This window comes from Patella vulgata, chromosome 9, assembly GCF_932274485.2.
Source record: "Patella vulgata chromosome 9, xgPatVulg1.2, whole genome shotgun sequence".
In the NCBI taxonomy this organism is placed as follows: domain Eukaryota; kingdom Metazoa; phylum Mollusca; class Gastropoda; family Patellidae; genus Patella; species Patella vulgata.
Genome location: NC_065887.2, coordinates 41,949,825 through 41,965,954, shown reverse-complemented (window position 1 = coordinate 41,965,954; position 16,130 = coordinate 41,949,825). Strand labels below are relative to the sequence as shown.

Sequence of the window (16,130 nt, the reverse complement as noted above, 5' to 3'; positions counted from 1 at the left end):
TAAAAGAACATATTGAAGTGTAGCTGGGCAAAATTGCGTCTATAGCACACCACATGTCATGTGCCCCTCCTCACTATACAGATCAGTACAGAAACGAAGGGCCTTTAACCCCATTGCATTTCATTGTTTGTCTTATGAATCGTGTCTTTAAATGGAATGAGCTTTATCGTCCTACTATTTAGTCTGGGCTAATGAAGACGGGTATACACCGTGAAGTGTCTATGCGGGAAATTTCGATGGACAGTAGGACTACGGCCTACTTTTATTCCGAATTTCAATAGTCGAGGGTTCTCTAGCGTGCACGCCAATGTGTACAAGGGACCTCGGTGTTTCATTCCATCCGAACGGCAACATTTTGTCTCTTGTCAGGCCTTCCTTCCTACACCAGTGACAAGTGGAAAGCACGACGGAAAATTCCGATAAACTTTTGAGGGCGTGACCAAAGCAGGAATGGAACCAATGTAGCTGCCATGTGTTTAAAGGTGTATTTAAAATCGAGCAATTTAAGACGTGTTGGTTTTTGTCTTATGCTAGGTTCCCACCCGTTAGGACGGGATTCTCCCGATTGAGTCCACGATCTGGTTCGTGCAGATACGTTTCGATCACCACGATTACTTCGCGATTAACATTAGTGGCTAACATTATAATAACATTGTAAAATATATGTCATAGACTGCTTAATGTTCTAGTTGTTTAATTAAGAATACCATGTTTTTATTTTTTTTTATTTTTCGAATAAAAAAAATCCATATATTATGTTGGATTGTTTCAAATCGTGAGTAATTTTTATTTATGAATCTAAATAAAATCATTTATTATGTGTACCTAGAACATTTATTGCCACCGCCATTTTACATGATGATGTTTATGGGAATTTGTCAACATCCCTCTGATTATACTGTACCATGCATTGATAAAACTCGACTCGATATGAAATAAATTCAAACAGCTATTTTAGAGGCCCATCCACTTGTGTGTGTGTGAGGGGGGGGGGGGGGGTAATGAAGCTTTTTAAATATGAATTATGGAATTATTGCTGTTAATCGTGTTGCTACTAAATTTAAGTAAAACATGTAGTTCATCTGATGGTAATATTTGTCATATTTCTTTATGCTACGCTCAGACAATCAAGGATGCTGGTTCCGGGCATCACCAAACCTTCTAGTTTTTTTTTCTTCTTTTTGTTGGGAGGGGCGGGGTAACGCGTGCGCATGAAATTACAAGGTCTGTCATTGAGTCAAGTGGCGTCGTTTCGATCCTTGAACGTGACAACGAGGGGGGTCGCTTGGCCAACCTCGTGTGTTTCCCAAGTGAATTATTGAAATAAAATTGAACCATACCCACAGTCGCAGACCCTCAATACGTTGAAGACTTGGAGGTTCTGGGTGACCGATACTAATGTTAACATTAAGAAGAACCAGAATCCAGTCAAATTTTAATTATTTCTAATATATAATTACTCCATGAAGCGTTACTCTTCATTAGTTTTAAAGGAGGCAAGTCTCTAACTCAATATCATCCACAGTCTTCGACATTGTAAACACGACTTATTGGTCAATTCAAATCAACATTGATGTTGTTATCTTACCGTGAAACGAAGGGCTTCTGGTATCCAATATTTAAGACACAATGGCTTAGTTGTTGTTGGTGTTTGTATTGTTTCCTGGAAACTGAAAGGGTCTCACTCGTTTGAAATGCATAATAAGTTATTTAAGTTGTGTAAAAGGAACTGACATCTAGTCCAGTCGCCCATCAATTCTGTTCTTAAAGAGCACATAAAATGCCATATAAACGTGATATGTACTTGAAGCCAATTTTTATTATAAACACTTTACACGCATTTCACACGCATCTGATTACAATTATTAAAGTTAAAATGTTACATGCTCTAAACACGGTTCGCGTTACACAAGTTACTTCAACTAAAACCCATTTCATGTATTCATTCTTTAACCTTGTAGTACTGGTAGGTCTACTGACCTTTAACCTGGTAGGTCTATTGACCGTTTACCTGGTAGGTCTACTGGTCTTTAACCTGGTAGATCTACCGGCTTTTAACCTGGTAGGTCTTCTGGCCGTTTACCTGGTAGGTCTACTGGCTTTGAACCTGGTAGGTCTTCTGGCCGTTTACCAGGTAGGTCTACTGGTCTTTTACCTGGTAGGTCTACTGGTCTTTAACCTGGTAGGTCTACCGGCTTTTAACCTGGTAGGTCTTCTGGCCGTTTACCTGGTAGGTCTACCGGCTTTTAACCTGGTAGGTCTATCAACCGTTTACCTGGTAGGTTTTTAAACATAGTTTATTGTACTAGAACATAAATAAAGTACAAACGGATTGGGACAAAAGTTACGAAAACATACCGATGACCTCTCCACATACATTGTAATTGATAGTTATAATAGTACAATTGATAAGAACATACAAAAACGAAGGATATAAATGTTATAATAAATAGTTAAAAATCCCATTATTAAGAAATTCTTAATATTTGGATTAGGAAAGTAATTTTTTCGACATGCCCAAAGAATTTCGCTGGGGGATTTAGTATCTTCTTTTGAAATTCAATATGAGTATTCACCCTTGCGAATAAAAAATCGAAATCGAAAGTTGGAAGGGGAAAAACTCACAAAGTAGTAGTATTATGTACACAAAAATAAACAACATCAAAAACAAAACCAAAAGCAAAAAAAAACCCAACATTTTTACAGTTGTGCAAAAAAAAAAAAAATTGAAACCACACTACGCATACTTATCAATTGAACCTTTTAGTTGACTTAATATATTTTTGTACTTGATTAAAGACATAATATTTAAACTAGAATCACCCCATAGAAGTATATTTAAGGTTATGGTTCCTTTCTTTCGATATCAAACAAGTTACATTCCATAAGATAGTGCTTTGCGTTTTCTGATGACGCGCCACAAGAACATTTAGGATTTTCAATTAAATTTATCCGAAACAGATCTGAGTTGAGGGAACTGCACCCGTGACGAAGTTTTGCGTGCAAAATACTCAATTTTCTATTACCGCTCGCATAATAATTTGGAACCTTTATTATCTCGAATCTCTCAAACAATTTTTTTTAAAAGCTTTGATATTTTCTATTTTCTTTGTTGATGAATCCAATAAGTTCCAGTCTCGAATTGTTGACGGAAAGAACGAATTTTTATATAATGATGTTCTACAGAAGGGTGGGGAAATATGATCACTATTTCTTAAGTTATATCTAAGTGTATTGCTTTCAAAGGAATGAATAATATCAAGTAAGTATTGGGGTGCGTTAGTGTTTAAAATTTTATGTAGGGTGGTAAGACGTCTTATACTCCGGCGTTCAGAAAACCTGTTCCAACCAGATTCATGATAAAGCGCTGCTCGGCTACATAATTTTGGAAGTCCAGTGACTATTCTAGCGACCTCTAATTGAATTATTGAATTTTTTCGAATTTTTTCTGCGTCGGTTGACGAACAGCTATCCCAGACTTCACAAGCATATTCAAGAATTGAGCGTATCAAGCGAGCTCCTAGTTGTAGTATATTTTAGCCTTCTTAGTATATTTAGTCGTTTGGAGGCTGACCTGGTAGGTCTACTGGCCTTTTATCTGGTAGTTCTACTGGACTTTTACCTGGTAGGTCTACTGGCCTTTAACCTGGTACGTATATTGACCGTTTACCTGGTAGGTCTACTGGACTTTTACCTGGTAGGTCTACTGGCCTTTAACCTGGTACGTATATTGACCGTTTACCTGGTAGGTCTACTGACCTTTAACCTGGTAGGTCTACTAACCTTTCGATTGTCTGTCTTTTTCTGGATTTTCCACCCAAGCCCGATTCTCATTTAAACATGCATTATGCAAGAGCTAAATCTGCCTATTGCGGGTATTTCTTTAGGCCTGAAATGTTTTCTAAAGTATTAATTAGACATTAATTAACTGATCCAGGCCTTTATCAAACTCGATGGCATCAGATTTCTCCGATATTAAATAGATTAGAATGGTTCAGCGATACTTTGATTTAATCAAATATGGAGGACCGAGACTTAGCTTCGATCAACCAGTACGGTGGTTGAAATTATTGCACACGTCTGTCAAACCTTCAAAGGCTAATATCTTCGCTTGCAATAGAGTAATTTGAATGAAATTTTCAAATTATTCATTTTACATCATCTACTTTCGAACTATTATAGCAAGAATGGCTAGTTCTTTATCCAAATCTTACATAATGTATCTTTAAGAACTATTGGAATTAGAAATTGATGGATGCTTTGAAATTAACATCTCGGTTGGGAGTGATTACTCTGGCCCATCGCGCGATATCTGATACCACTTCAGCACATTTCAAAGGTGGCACCAAGTCATCCAGGTGGTTCGGGAAGCCGAGGTTCAACGAGAGAGAGAGAGAGAGAGGGGGGGGGGTAACGTCCACTTGACACAAACTGGGTCATTTCGGGACTAACACATAGTTCAATTTTATTTCAACAATTTGCTTGCACGTTGGGGTCTTTAGCAGTGGGAGGAAACTGGAGAACCCGGAGAAAACCCACGAGGTTGGACAGGCGACCCCACTCCTTGTCACGTACAACCGGGGAATCGAAACCACGCGAGTTGACACAATGACAGACCGTATGATACAGCAAGCTCTTGCTAACCATTCGGCCATCTAACCCCCTGTCCCCTTTTGCACAAATATCCACTTAATTGTATGGGGTGGAGGTGGGGGGGGGGACCCGCACGAAACTAACCTGGTTATATAGGCTATATCTTTAATTCATAAAAACCATGAAGCTTGACTCGAGGGCTGACCTTTTCATATAAACCATTCGGTCATTTACTCAAATCCAAGCGAATTTATCAGGGACTGTAAATTAAAGGACAATATTAGTTTAAGTCATTATTACATATTTGATAGAACTAGTTGAACTCGTTCTAACTGTAATTTTAACAAAGAGATCTCTGCTACGATAAGTGCGGAATGAAGATTTCCTCTCACAGCCTCATATAACAACTTTTGATCTTCGAAGGATATATTAGTGAGCAGAAATTCGCCCGTGTATCTATTATCACTCGTCACTTCAGTCAGTTATATAAAGGATAATTCGTGTTTTCCTTTTGCTTTCGTCACTTCAGTTTCTTGAAATCTACATTACGCATCTATTGTAACAATGATCTCTCTGTTAAAATTATATTTGGAACGTGCTTAACCAGTTCTATCACATATGGAATATTGGCTTACACCAATATTGTCCTTTAAATGGAGGTAATTGTAAACGAGACATTTATAAAATCCATCTGTATAACTCCGTAGTAGCTAAAAATAACCTTACGTGTAAGACTTACTAGCAAACAATCTCTAATGGTTTTAGAATTTGATTTACAGAAGAAAAAAGTTAATATTGAGAGCTATTAACCCGTCCCGACGCTATTACTAATAAACCGATTCATTTCAAAGCAATATTAGGCGTATATTAGACGTAAGGCTATTACTTACCAACAATTCATTTTAGATTGACATGGAATGGTTGACGCCATTATATAGACATACATGTTTTATTGTGAAAGTATTAAACATGTCATCTAGAAAGGTTATCACGATTAACAAGGGTTTTATTGTATTCTTATATAAATAAATGTCAGACCTCGTACTATCATATAAACTTCAAGTGTTTCTAAAGGTCATTAATTACTTACAACATTATTCCTATTTTATACTCCCATCTTGTGCATTAATACCATATATAGTCTAACAGGTGAATTATTTAAGATTTAGATAAATATTTAGATAACATATTTATTTCCCCTACAGTCAACACCCCATTCTGATCCTCTACCATGTTTGCACCTAAATGAGCAGAAATATGGTCTCAAAACGTCTGATTACATAGAATGCTCGGGTAATCTCCCGTACCTCACGCCAAACTTGACGCTGTCTCCACCCCACCTCCCACACCCACCACCACCTGTTCAAATTCTCGAACCTTTCCTTGGTACCTCATTTGGTGCCATACAAGCTGTATATGTTATCTATATCAGAGATAGACCCACAGAACAGACTTTTAAACACCCATAGAAACCACAAACCCATGACCATTTGTGAATCGACATTCAGACCTCTCGACGCATGTATTTCTATCACTCTACTTCCGGAAACCTCCACATCTCTGGTTACAGCGCTTCACGTTTTCTTCGTCATGTATATTGTTAACCACTCCCGCCACACAATATATTTCTTGTTTGCATACAAAAGGAGTTTAATTTCAGTAATAAATTATTTTTATTTCCTTCAACAGATAATTCAGAGTAAATATAAAATTATACATTTTCTTCTTTTAATCAACCAATCGCCATTACGTTATCATGGTAATAACGTGTGAAGAACATCCAGATAGTTATAATCTGCTCAGTCCTGAAGAATAATGGATTATTGAAATGAAGTGAAATGGGGTTTTACGGTCTACTTGTTTCCACCAAAAAGACGCGTACATTCAATTTAACAGGAGAATTTTACCCGAAAAGCGGTGTTTCCGCCGGATCGAATCTGGAACCAACTGGTTCGTGAGCCAGCGCAACATTCACTGGGTCACCGTGGCTTCCCGGTCTATAAACACAACAATTCAAGTTAGTGCAATATTATATTGATCCGGATTATTGTTACAATGGCTGAGGTTTCGATGGTAACGTATTTCTGGAACATTTTAGCTAATCGTACATGGCGTACGACACGAGGCTATCTCGTAATAGGTGGACAGTCCACTGGATCATCACATCCAGTAGGTTGTCTAGTAATAGGTACACAGTTTATTGGATCACAGCCAGACTGTCCAGTAATAGGTAGACTGTCTATTGGACCACATCCAGACTGTCCATTAATAGGTAGACTGTCTATTGGACCACAGCCAGACTGTCTAGTAATAGGTAGACTGTCTATTGGACCACAGCCAGACTGTCCAGTAATAGGTAGACCTGGATCACGTCCAGTCTGTCTAGTAATAGGTAAACAGTCTATTGAACCACAGCCAGACTGTCCAGTAATAGGTAGGCCTGGACCACAGCTATACTGTCTAGTAACAGGTAGGCCTGGACCACAGTCAGACTGTCCAGTAATAGGTAGGCCTAGACCACAGCTAGACTGTCTAGTAATAGGTAAACAGTCTATTGAACCACAGCCAGACTGTCCAGTAATAGGTAGGCCTGGACCACAGCTAGACTGTCTAGTGATAGGTAAACAGTCTATTGAACCACAGTCAGACTGTCCAGTAATAGGTAGGCCTGGACCACAGCTAGACTGTCTAGTAATACGTAAACAGTCTATTGAACCACAGTCAGACTGTCCAGTAATAGGTAGGCCTGGACCACAGCTAGACTGTCTAGTAATAGGTAGGCCTGGACCACAGCTAGACTGTCCAGTAATAGATAGACCTGGACCACAGTCAGAGTGTCCAGTAATAGGTAGGCCTGGACCACAGCTAGACTCCCTAGTAATAGATAGACCTGGATCACAGCTAGACTGTCTAGTAATAGATAGACCTGGATCACAGCTAGACTCTCTAGTAATAGATAGACCTGGGTCACAGCTAGACTGTCTAGTAATAGATAGACCTGGATCACAGCTAGACTCTCTAGTAATAGATATACCTGGATCACAGCTAGACTCTCTAGTAAACTCTATAATAGGCAGAGCTGTATATATTTAAACGGAAATGAAAACCCTAAACTTTACCTTCTATGTTTTATTTAATAGTTATTAGATTGTTGTTGTTGTTGTTGGTAGTTGTTGTTGGTGTTGTCCTGGTTACCATAATTACCACCTTGCTGGAAGTTTCTTCCTTGATCTTGACCTTGATTTTGGCCTTGACCTTGTCCTTGGAACTGACCGTTGGCCATGTTATCGAATTGTGCCTCGAATGTTGCGGAGAATCCTTGTTGGGCAGCTAATGTCTTTACCTAACAAAGAACAAGTGACATAAAATATAAATTTATTCTACGCCTCATTAGAATTATCATGTAAGCTGCAGTGTATACTTTGGTACAACAATTAAGATACATTTCCGTGTGGGGTCTAAAGGAATTTCATATAACTCATACATATGGTTCCAGCTTTTTAATGAGTTTAGGGATCGCGTTTAAATCCTGATCGATTGTACAAAACTAGAATGGTCGATCTCGAGTAATTGTTTCCCATAGACCTGTTGTGTTTATTTTGAATGTGGTCAATTACTAAATATCGTTACATTACACATCACAAACCTTCTCAACGTAGAATTTGGATGAATCACAGATTGTGTTAACAAGACCTCTCATAAACCATCTTTTAGCCTCTTCGGGTGATCGAGGAATGGGAATAATTCCACCTTCTCCAAACAGTTGGGTGTCATCATCGTTGTTTACGTTGTTGTTATAGCTTGTCTGTTGTCCGCCATTGCCAGCTCCAAATCTACAAACATAATTCAGTACATCATTATTATACACTAATGCCTCCGTCAGACCGGAGTGGCGTCCTTAATACGCAGCTGCGGCCGTAAGGCGACCAGAAAATACACAAGGTCGCCGGCAGATGTGAACACAACGCGAGAAAATGTCCCAAACAATTTACAAACTTGGAAAAGGCCACGTTCTCACAGCTTTCCAGGCCAGGTCGCATAACCTTGGCGTTTACTTTGAACATGCTCAAAACAAACGCCGTGACTCAGCGATAATTGGCGACCATGAAGACCACAGCACAATATCTGTCGTTACCACCATGCTTTTACCACGTTTATGGCGATGTTGACTCGCTCTGAGATCATTTTCCGTCGCCGTAGCAGCGCAGTAAGGACATCACCCAGGTCTGACGGGGGTATAAATAGCTTGCTCGAAATGACTCCTGGCTTATTCATACTACGTGGCGCTATTCGTTGGAACTTTTTTTGAAAAGATGTGTCTTTGGCAAAGATTTAAAAGTTCTGTACGCGTGTGTGAAATAGTTTTATTTTACGTCCTCTTCCCCCAAGATGATATCGCAGGCAAAATTATGTACGGTTTGGGCCGGTTTTATATTCTCTTTTAGATTGTTCCATAAGACAGCAGCATTATAAGGAATACATGCACGGAGCAGCCATCAGAGATGAGGCTGTATAACATGCATAGGTTTAATGTTCGCAAAGAGCCCAATCTAGTTTCGTAGTTAGTTATTATTTCAAATAATATGGAAGTTTTTTTTAGTCATTTTAAATGAATAAAATATGGTTTAAACTAATTCTATGCCACAAAGATTCATATAATAAGACCTTATATGTAAAGTCTTGTCAAGGTCACATGTTAGTTTGTACGTGACTTACCTCTTGTTGCCTCGTTCCTGTCCAGAGAAGTATCGGTGAAGGTCAACAATGGCGTCTCGGCATTTACAGAACTGCATAACGTTGTAAACCATGTTGAAGACATATTCTCGTCGTTTCTCGTCAACTTGACCGATTAGGGAATTAAATTCAGCCTGGAAATAAATAATAAAATAATCCATATAGAGAGGTGATTTATAAGATATTAAATAAAAAAAAATAAATTACGAAAAAATGAAATTTGAATGGCAGATGTGTGATTTGTGTCAGCAGATAAAAGTACTTTCTACCGTATAAAATGAAAACAAAATGCACGACATTTCAGTCAACGTGCTGGTCTATGACTAGCGGGTGAATCTGAATCTCATATTCATCCGCCTACTCTTCAACATGGTCAAAGATTTGTGTTATCTAGGCAAGACCGAACTGAACAAAACAAGGTGTGTTAACGGGGCTTAAGTCAGTTCTTTATTTTATTTATTATCCGGGTATTTCCATCCCTGGATACTCCTTATATCTTCCTGGGATATATTTGTAGCCAAGATAACTCCCCTGGTAACCGACTCTATCTGCCTAGTAACCACCTCTATTTCCCTAATAACCGACTTTATTTCCCCGATAACCAACTTTATCTCCCTGGTAACCGATTATATCTCCGTGGTAACCGACCCCATCTCACTATTAACCGACCCTATACCCATTGTAACCGACTATGTCCCAAGTAACCGACTATATCTCCCTAATAATCGACTATATCTCCCTAGTTACCGACTACACCACCATAGTAACCGACTATATCTCCCTGGTAATCGACTTTATCTCTCTGGTAACCGACACTATCTCCCTGGTAACCGACTTTATCATGGTTAGATTATTTTTAGCAAACACACGCGGCCAGTTTATTTATGACGCTTTTCCTTCGCAAGTAGACGTCTCTAAAACGTCTTGCGTTCTTCGTACCCTTAATATGACAGACGAAAGCATAAAACGAGATAACTAAATTAAAATTAGGTTTTATTTGTTTCTAACAAGACTTGTAAATTTTTACATCGTTTATATGAAGTTGTTATTATGCTTATTGTTGTCATACCCAGTAACAAGTTTCTAATCTATGAAATGTAAACTATTAGCGTTTTAACATATTAAAATAAATAAAGAGAGATCGTATGGTATGTTTAACAATTAGATAGCCACGTGCTAACTCCGGTAATTCAAGTTAAAGGGAATTTCTCAAATAAATCTATTAACAATTCTTAATAATGCTATTCCTAATTAATAACATAAATTTTAAGAGAATCTCGCCAATAAAGTAATTAATAACAATGGTATTCATAACTAATAACATAAAGTTAAAGGGGATTTTGCCAATAAAGAAATTCTTAATAATTGTATTCATAGGAAGAAAATCGACCTCGAAGATAATCTCGGGGATGATATACCTTCTTTTCACGTTTCTCGACATATTCGTTGATTTTACTGTATTTTCTGAATTCTTTAATTCTTTGTCGGTCTTCTTCTTCTTCTTCCTCGTGTTTCAAATAATCTTCGAATTTATCATTTTTTTCTTCACGCGATTTTCTGTATCGGATGTAATTGTATCTTTCTTTATCAGCTTCGGCAGCCTAAAAGAAAATGTTTTACATATTAAATTTCTAGCACCGAGAAAAACACGAGGGAGTAGAATCCTAAATGAAATGACGTCGTGTTGTGTGTAAAAATTAGGTTCGTCTACTTGTCGGCCTATTCTAACATCCAGGGGATCGTTTACTACCTGCTCACCAACAAGTGGTGGAAACCTCGGTGTTTCGTCCCACAAGACGTTACCCCCAACCCCCTCTCACCTTCGCTCCCTGACAATATGTTGACGATCGGGAAAACTCAAATAACCATCGACATGTATATGTATGTTAGAAACAGTTTACTTGGTAACATTTTTATTTTGCTTCTTTTGTTCTTATAACAGAATGTTGCATTCCAACAATTTTAGATATTTGGCATAATAGGTTTAATAGATTCCAAATATACTTTAAATACGAAGATCTTTGATATGAGTGATATGTAACTTCGATGCGCCAGTTTCGGATGTGACGCAAATACAGGGGACCATATTCTGTCGTGTGTATGAACATATTTCTTCAATACATGCAAAGTTGATCTTTTTTACGTCTCTAGAGTGACGTCCCTTGTATAGTTCACTAACAAACAAAATAATTGGCAGGTTTTTTGATCTTTGTAAAATTGAGCACCGTATAGTTTCATTGATATAAATGGTCTGATTACAAATTTGAGTCCAAAATACGAAATAAAATGGGTAATTTTGATACTTACTTTAAATCGTCTATAATCATCGTCTTTGCGGGCGATTTCATTGAGGAAATTATATTTGAGATATCCACCATTAACTGGTACTGGAGCATATGGAGATACAAACAGATGAGCAGCGGGTCTGGCTTTGTAGGCCTGGAGGGCGTTGTAATATCTTAAACAGTTAAAAAAAAGAAAAATCGAATTCAATACAGTTAGGTCGTCAACATAGTCCTGTTGAGAAAACTAAGAAGACTTCTAGTTTTTGTAACCACAAGTAGATATATGGGGATCTGAAATGGAAAACCTTTCAAATTACATAAAAAAAAAAGGGGAAACAGTGAAATATTTTCGTTCAAACAAATCATTATAGACATTGTACTTTTAGGTGAAATAAAACAAAAACAATTTAGCACCGCGTGTGTTAATTAAGACGGTGTACATTTAGGCTCACAAATTTAACCTTCTATATAAATCATAAGAAAACTGAGGTTTATGGATGTCATTGCTTTGATTGAAAAATGCTGTGACGAAATTTAAATAATAAACATGGATTAAGCGTATTTTTAAATTATTTTATATCTTTCTTTGTCTTGTGATTTTAGAGTGATTTATTTGTTTAAGGTGACGTGGACGGGTCATAATACACATCAAGATATCGTTATTGTGAAAAAAATTATCATAATTCGCAAATAAATTATTTCAATTTATAAATTCACATAATTTGAAAATAAATTATATCAAACTTTTGATTTTAACAACTTAAAATATAACACATGACACAATTATATGGAATACAAGTTACTTTAAAGATTTATTTGTGGTGACGCCTCGTCTTTAACAAGCAAACATGGTATTAAAGGTTAGATGGACGTTTAATGGTCTTATCTGAAAGGAGAAAACAATAAAGACCAACAACAAACGTTCCTAAACCCCGGAGGTCCACTGATAAAAACGTTGACTCACTAACCTCGACCTCCTATGTTCGATCCCGGCGTTCATAGGAATTTTCCGGCGTGGTTCAGCTTACGATAAAAAACGAGGTCCCATGTACACATTGGCATGCACGTAAAAGATCCCTTGACAGTTGGAATTCGAAGTAAGCGTATAGACCGCAGTGCCGCTGCCCGGACAAAGTTTCTCTTATAAAACATCATATGGCGGTGTATGCCTGTCGTCATTAGACCAGTCCGAGCAGTGGGTCGTCATTAGACCAGTCCGAGCAGTGGGTCGTTAAACCCAGGAAAAACAACCAATAACGATCCAATATCTTCTTTTTTTGTTTTTTTCGACATTTTTAAAACGAAATGGTAAGGATTTAATGTTAAAATATACTTCTTTCCACGATCTCGGGTGGCTTTTAGAGAAAACGGGAGGATAACCCGAAGTAACCCTGGGGCTTCCCTTGCCCGAAGTAACCCTGGCGTTCCCCTTGCCCGAAGTAACCCTGGGGTTCTCCTTGCCCGAAATAACCCTGGGGTTCCCCTTGCCCGAAGTAACCCGAAATTACCCGAATGACGAATTTATCGTGGCGAATCTGGTTTTGGTAAAGACGTGTACAATTCAGAAACGTACCTGTTGGGGTAGGCATCTACAGCACTGGCAAATCCGGGTCCGTAACCGTGTTTCACAGCCAAACCTGCGGCTGGAGAGGAATAGGCGTATCTGTAACCAGGTGCTGCGTAGCCGTAGGCAGGAGCTGCATACCCATGACCATAAGCGGGAGCTGCGTAACCACGACCGAAAGCAGGAGCTGCATTACCATAGCCGTATCCTTTGCTGAATGTGGCATCATCGGAGTTAATGAAGGCTTTGGCTTTGGATAGTAAAAGAGAACCGGCAAAACGATGTCGGTGAGCAGCTATAGGCGCAGTAGGTACGACAACACGTGGCTCGTAATACCCATATCCTAAGGCCTGGCTGATGACAGCACAGCTGAGGCATAAAAATAAAAGTTGCCGGTCCATATCTCCGTCCTGAAATTAAAACAAATATATATATTTCATTTTAACAAAACTGAATTTTATCTTTTGATATCAAATTTCATGACGATTACATAAATAAGCATTTGGTAAAAAAATTCCTTTAAAGGAGCTTAACCTCTCAGCATGTTAAATAGAATATATATTCGTCTCTTAATATGTAAAACAGATTTAAGTATTTTGTGTACATCCAAACAAATAAATTTAACAAATTCCATGGAATTGTCTAAACCTTAAAGTCGTGGTGCGTCAGTTACATTTTACGGAAAATATCCAAATAAATCTACTCAAATTGGTCATTTAATTCAGAAAACATGAAAATCAAAACATCATGGGTAGATAATCATTATCTGTCGACTTGGATTCAGTCGGAGTAAAAAAAAAGAGAGAGAGAAATGGGGTTTAACGTCCACTCGACACAAACTAGGTCATTTCGGGACTAACATATGGTTTAATTTTATTTCAATAATTCGCTTGCGCGTAGGGGTCTTTAGCAGTATGAAGAAACCGGAGGACCCGGAGAAAACCCACGAGGTTGGACAGGCCGGGGAATCGAAACCACGCCAGTCGACTCAATGAAAGACTTTATGATACAGCGCGCGCACGCTAACCATTCAGCCATCCACCCCCACCCCCATCCGGGAGTAAAAAGAGTCCCATCAAATGATTGCTGTGAAGATCACAGTGGCACTGCTTTTTTTTTTACCCAATCCAATCTAAAGAGGATACCGAATATAGATAATGTTTAATTTATCCTATTGTAGTAGGGCGAATTTCAGTTAATTTTAAATATGTTTTAATAAATGCGACCCAATAGTAAATGTTTAATACATCGTACTAGTCATAATCCACACAGTGTTACTTAAAGGGTATTAGGACGATTCGATAAATAACTAACAGTTCTCGCTATAATGGTTAAAAAAAATAGATGATGAAAACAGAATATGCTGAACTTTTCAATCAAATTGCTTCACTTTGAATCGAGATATAATAAGCGATTCAATTTTAGGTTATCCTCGAACGTCATTACTAACCTGTGCGATAATTAACCAAGTCTCGATTATCCATTTTTACTTTAAATTATCCATCACGAAATGTATTCAAATCCACAAAATATCGCAGGCTTTCCCATTTTTAAATTAAATTTTTAAAAGGCGAACCGTTCTAATTTAGTTAAAATCTCAAGTATCCGATGTCATCGAGACTTGATTATGCTCTTGTTTTGTTAAAAAAAATGTCTTATTAATAGTTTATATAACATTTCAGGCCTAAAGAAATACCTGCAATGGGCAGATTTAGCACTTGCATAATGTATGTTTAACTGAAATTCGCCCTACTACAATAACAATGTTTATAATAAAAGCCAATTGAACATTTTTGGAACTGATGTTTCTTTTACAGATTCGACTTCAGCAATAACAAATCCATCAAATAATTTTCAGGGAATTTAACAAAAACACACATTTCTTTCTTTAAAAAAAATAATGTTACAAATTAGAATAATGTACTTACTTGGAACAGTTGTTTACCGGTAAAAGGAAAAGTGCTGTGGAGTCTGAAGATAAATTGGACGGTTGGGATATATTTATACATTTTGCTGGTTCGCAAATTTACAGCAACTTTTAATTACGAGGTTCCACATAATCATGGCACGTGGGTGACACATGCGACAAAAGGCACGCGCGTCGTTTTTGAGAGTTTAAAGTCGATATTGGGGAATTCGCTAGAAAGATGACAGTCGTTAACAATATACACCAAAAGATTACCAATATATACGGATGGATTAACGTTCCTCAGGATGTAAGACATGGCTATTTAACTGTATATATCTAGAGATAACTTAGTATCCAGATGTAAGTCATGCATATTTGAGCGCGTGACAATATAGGAACACAAGGGGGCACCTGTCGGCCCTCCCCGTGGTAATCGGACACCATACAAATTTTAGCTAACAGCGGAACGTGACGAGAAAAAAGAGAAACGGGTTGACTTAATGATTAAAAAAAGTGATGATAGTTGACTTAGTTAATTGGTGGAGGTTTCTCGGGTTAATATCCTTTCTTACTTAAAGGGGCATTAGTTAAGATTAGATATATCTTGTCTGCGATATCACTCTTGGTGGAAGTGGATGTAAAACTCCAGGAACGAAAAAAACAAGTTTAGATAAAGAGCTGACAGTTCTCGCCATAACAATATGATGAAAACAGAATATGCTGAAAATTTCTGTCAAATTACTTTACTCTGAACCGAGATTTTAGCGATTCAGTTTTATAGGCTAGCCTCGGTCGTCATAATTACTGTTGGTACGACAATAAACAAATCTCGATTATCCATTTTTACGTTATATTATCCAACACAAAATGTATTCATATCCACAAAATATTCCAGGTAACGATGACATGGAGAGTTGATTATGGTCTTGTTAAGTTAATTAACGCTAATTAATAATTGAGATAACATTTCAGGCCTAAAGAAAGACCTGCAATATGCCTGTTTAAGGAAATAGAAAGTAAAAATGTCCCAGTGGCGCACTATGAG

At 37.7% G+C, this 16,130-nt stretch overlaps 2 protein-coding genes across 2 annotated transcripts; both read right to left on the bottom strand.

The window, feature by feature from the left end:
- Window positions 1–2,054: 2,054 nt before the first annotated feature.
- On the bottom strand, window positions 2,055–3,635 carry LOC126807742 (methionine-rich protein-like; the record flags this gene model as incomplete). The annotated part of the gene is made up of 2 exons (XM_050532515.1): window positions 2,055–2,162; window positions 3,588–3,635. Coding segments are annotated over 2 exons (156 nt in total), but the record flags the coding sequence as incomplete, so codon positions are not given.
- Window positions 3,636–6,268: 2,633 nt separating this feature from the next.
- On the bottom strand, window positions 6,269–15,181 carry LOC126831852 (uncharacterized). Its single transcript, XM_050562488.1, has 8 exons — window positions 15,105–15,181; window positions 13,186–13,586; window positions 11,635–11,785; window positions 10,746–10,928; window positions 9,310–9,461; window positions 8,240–8,426; window positions 7,713–7,936; window positions 6,269–6,398 (listed from the first exon to the last, which is right to left on the bottom strand). Exons 2-7 carry the CDS (start codon window positions 13,575–13,577, stop codon window positions 7,727–7,729), a joined length of 1,275 nt encoding a protein of 424 aa, XP_050418445.1. The 5' UTR covers window positions 13,578–13,586; window positions 15,105–15,181; the 3' UTR covers window positions 6,269–6,398; window positions 7,713–7,726.
- Window positions 15,182–16,130: the final 949 nt, after the last annotated feature.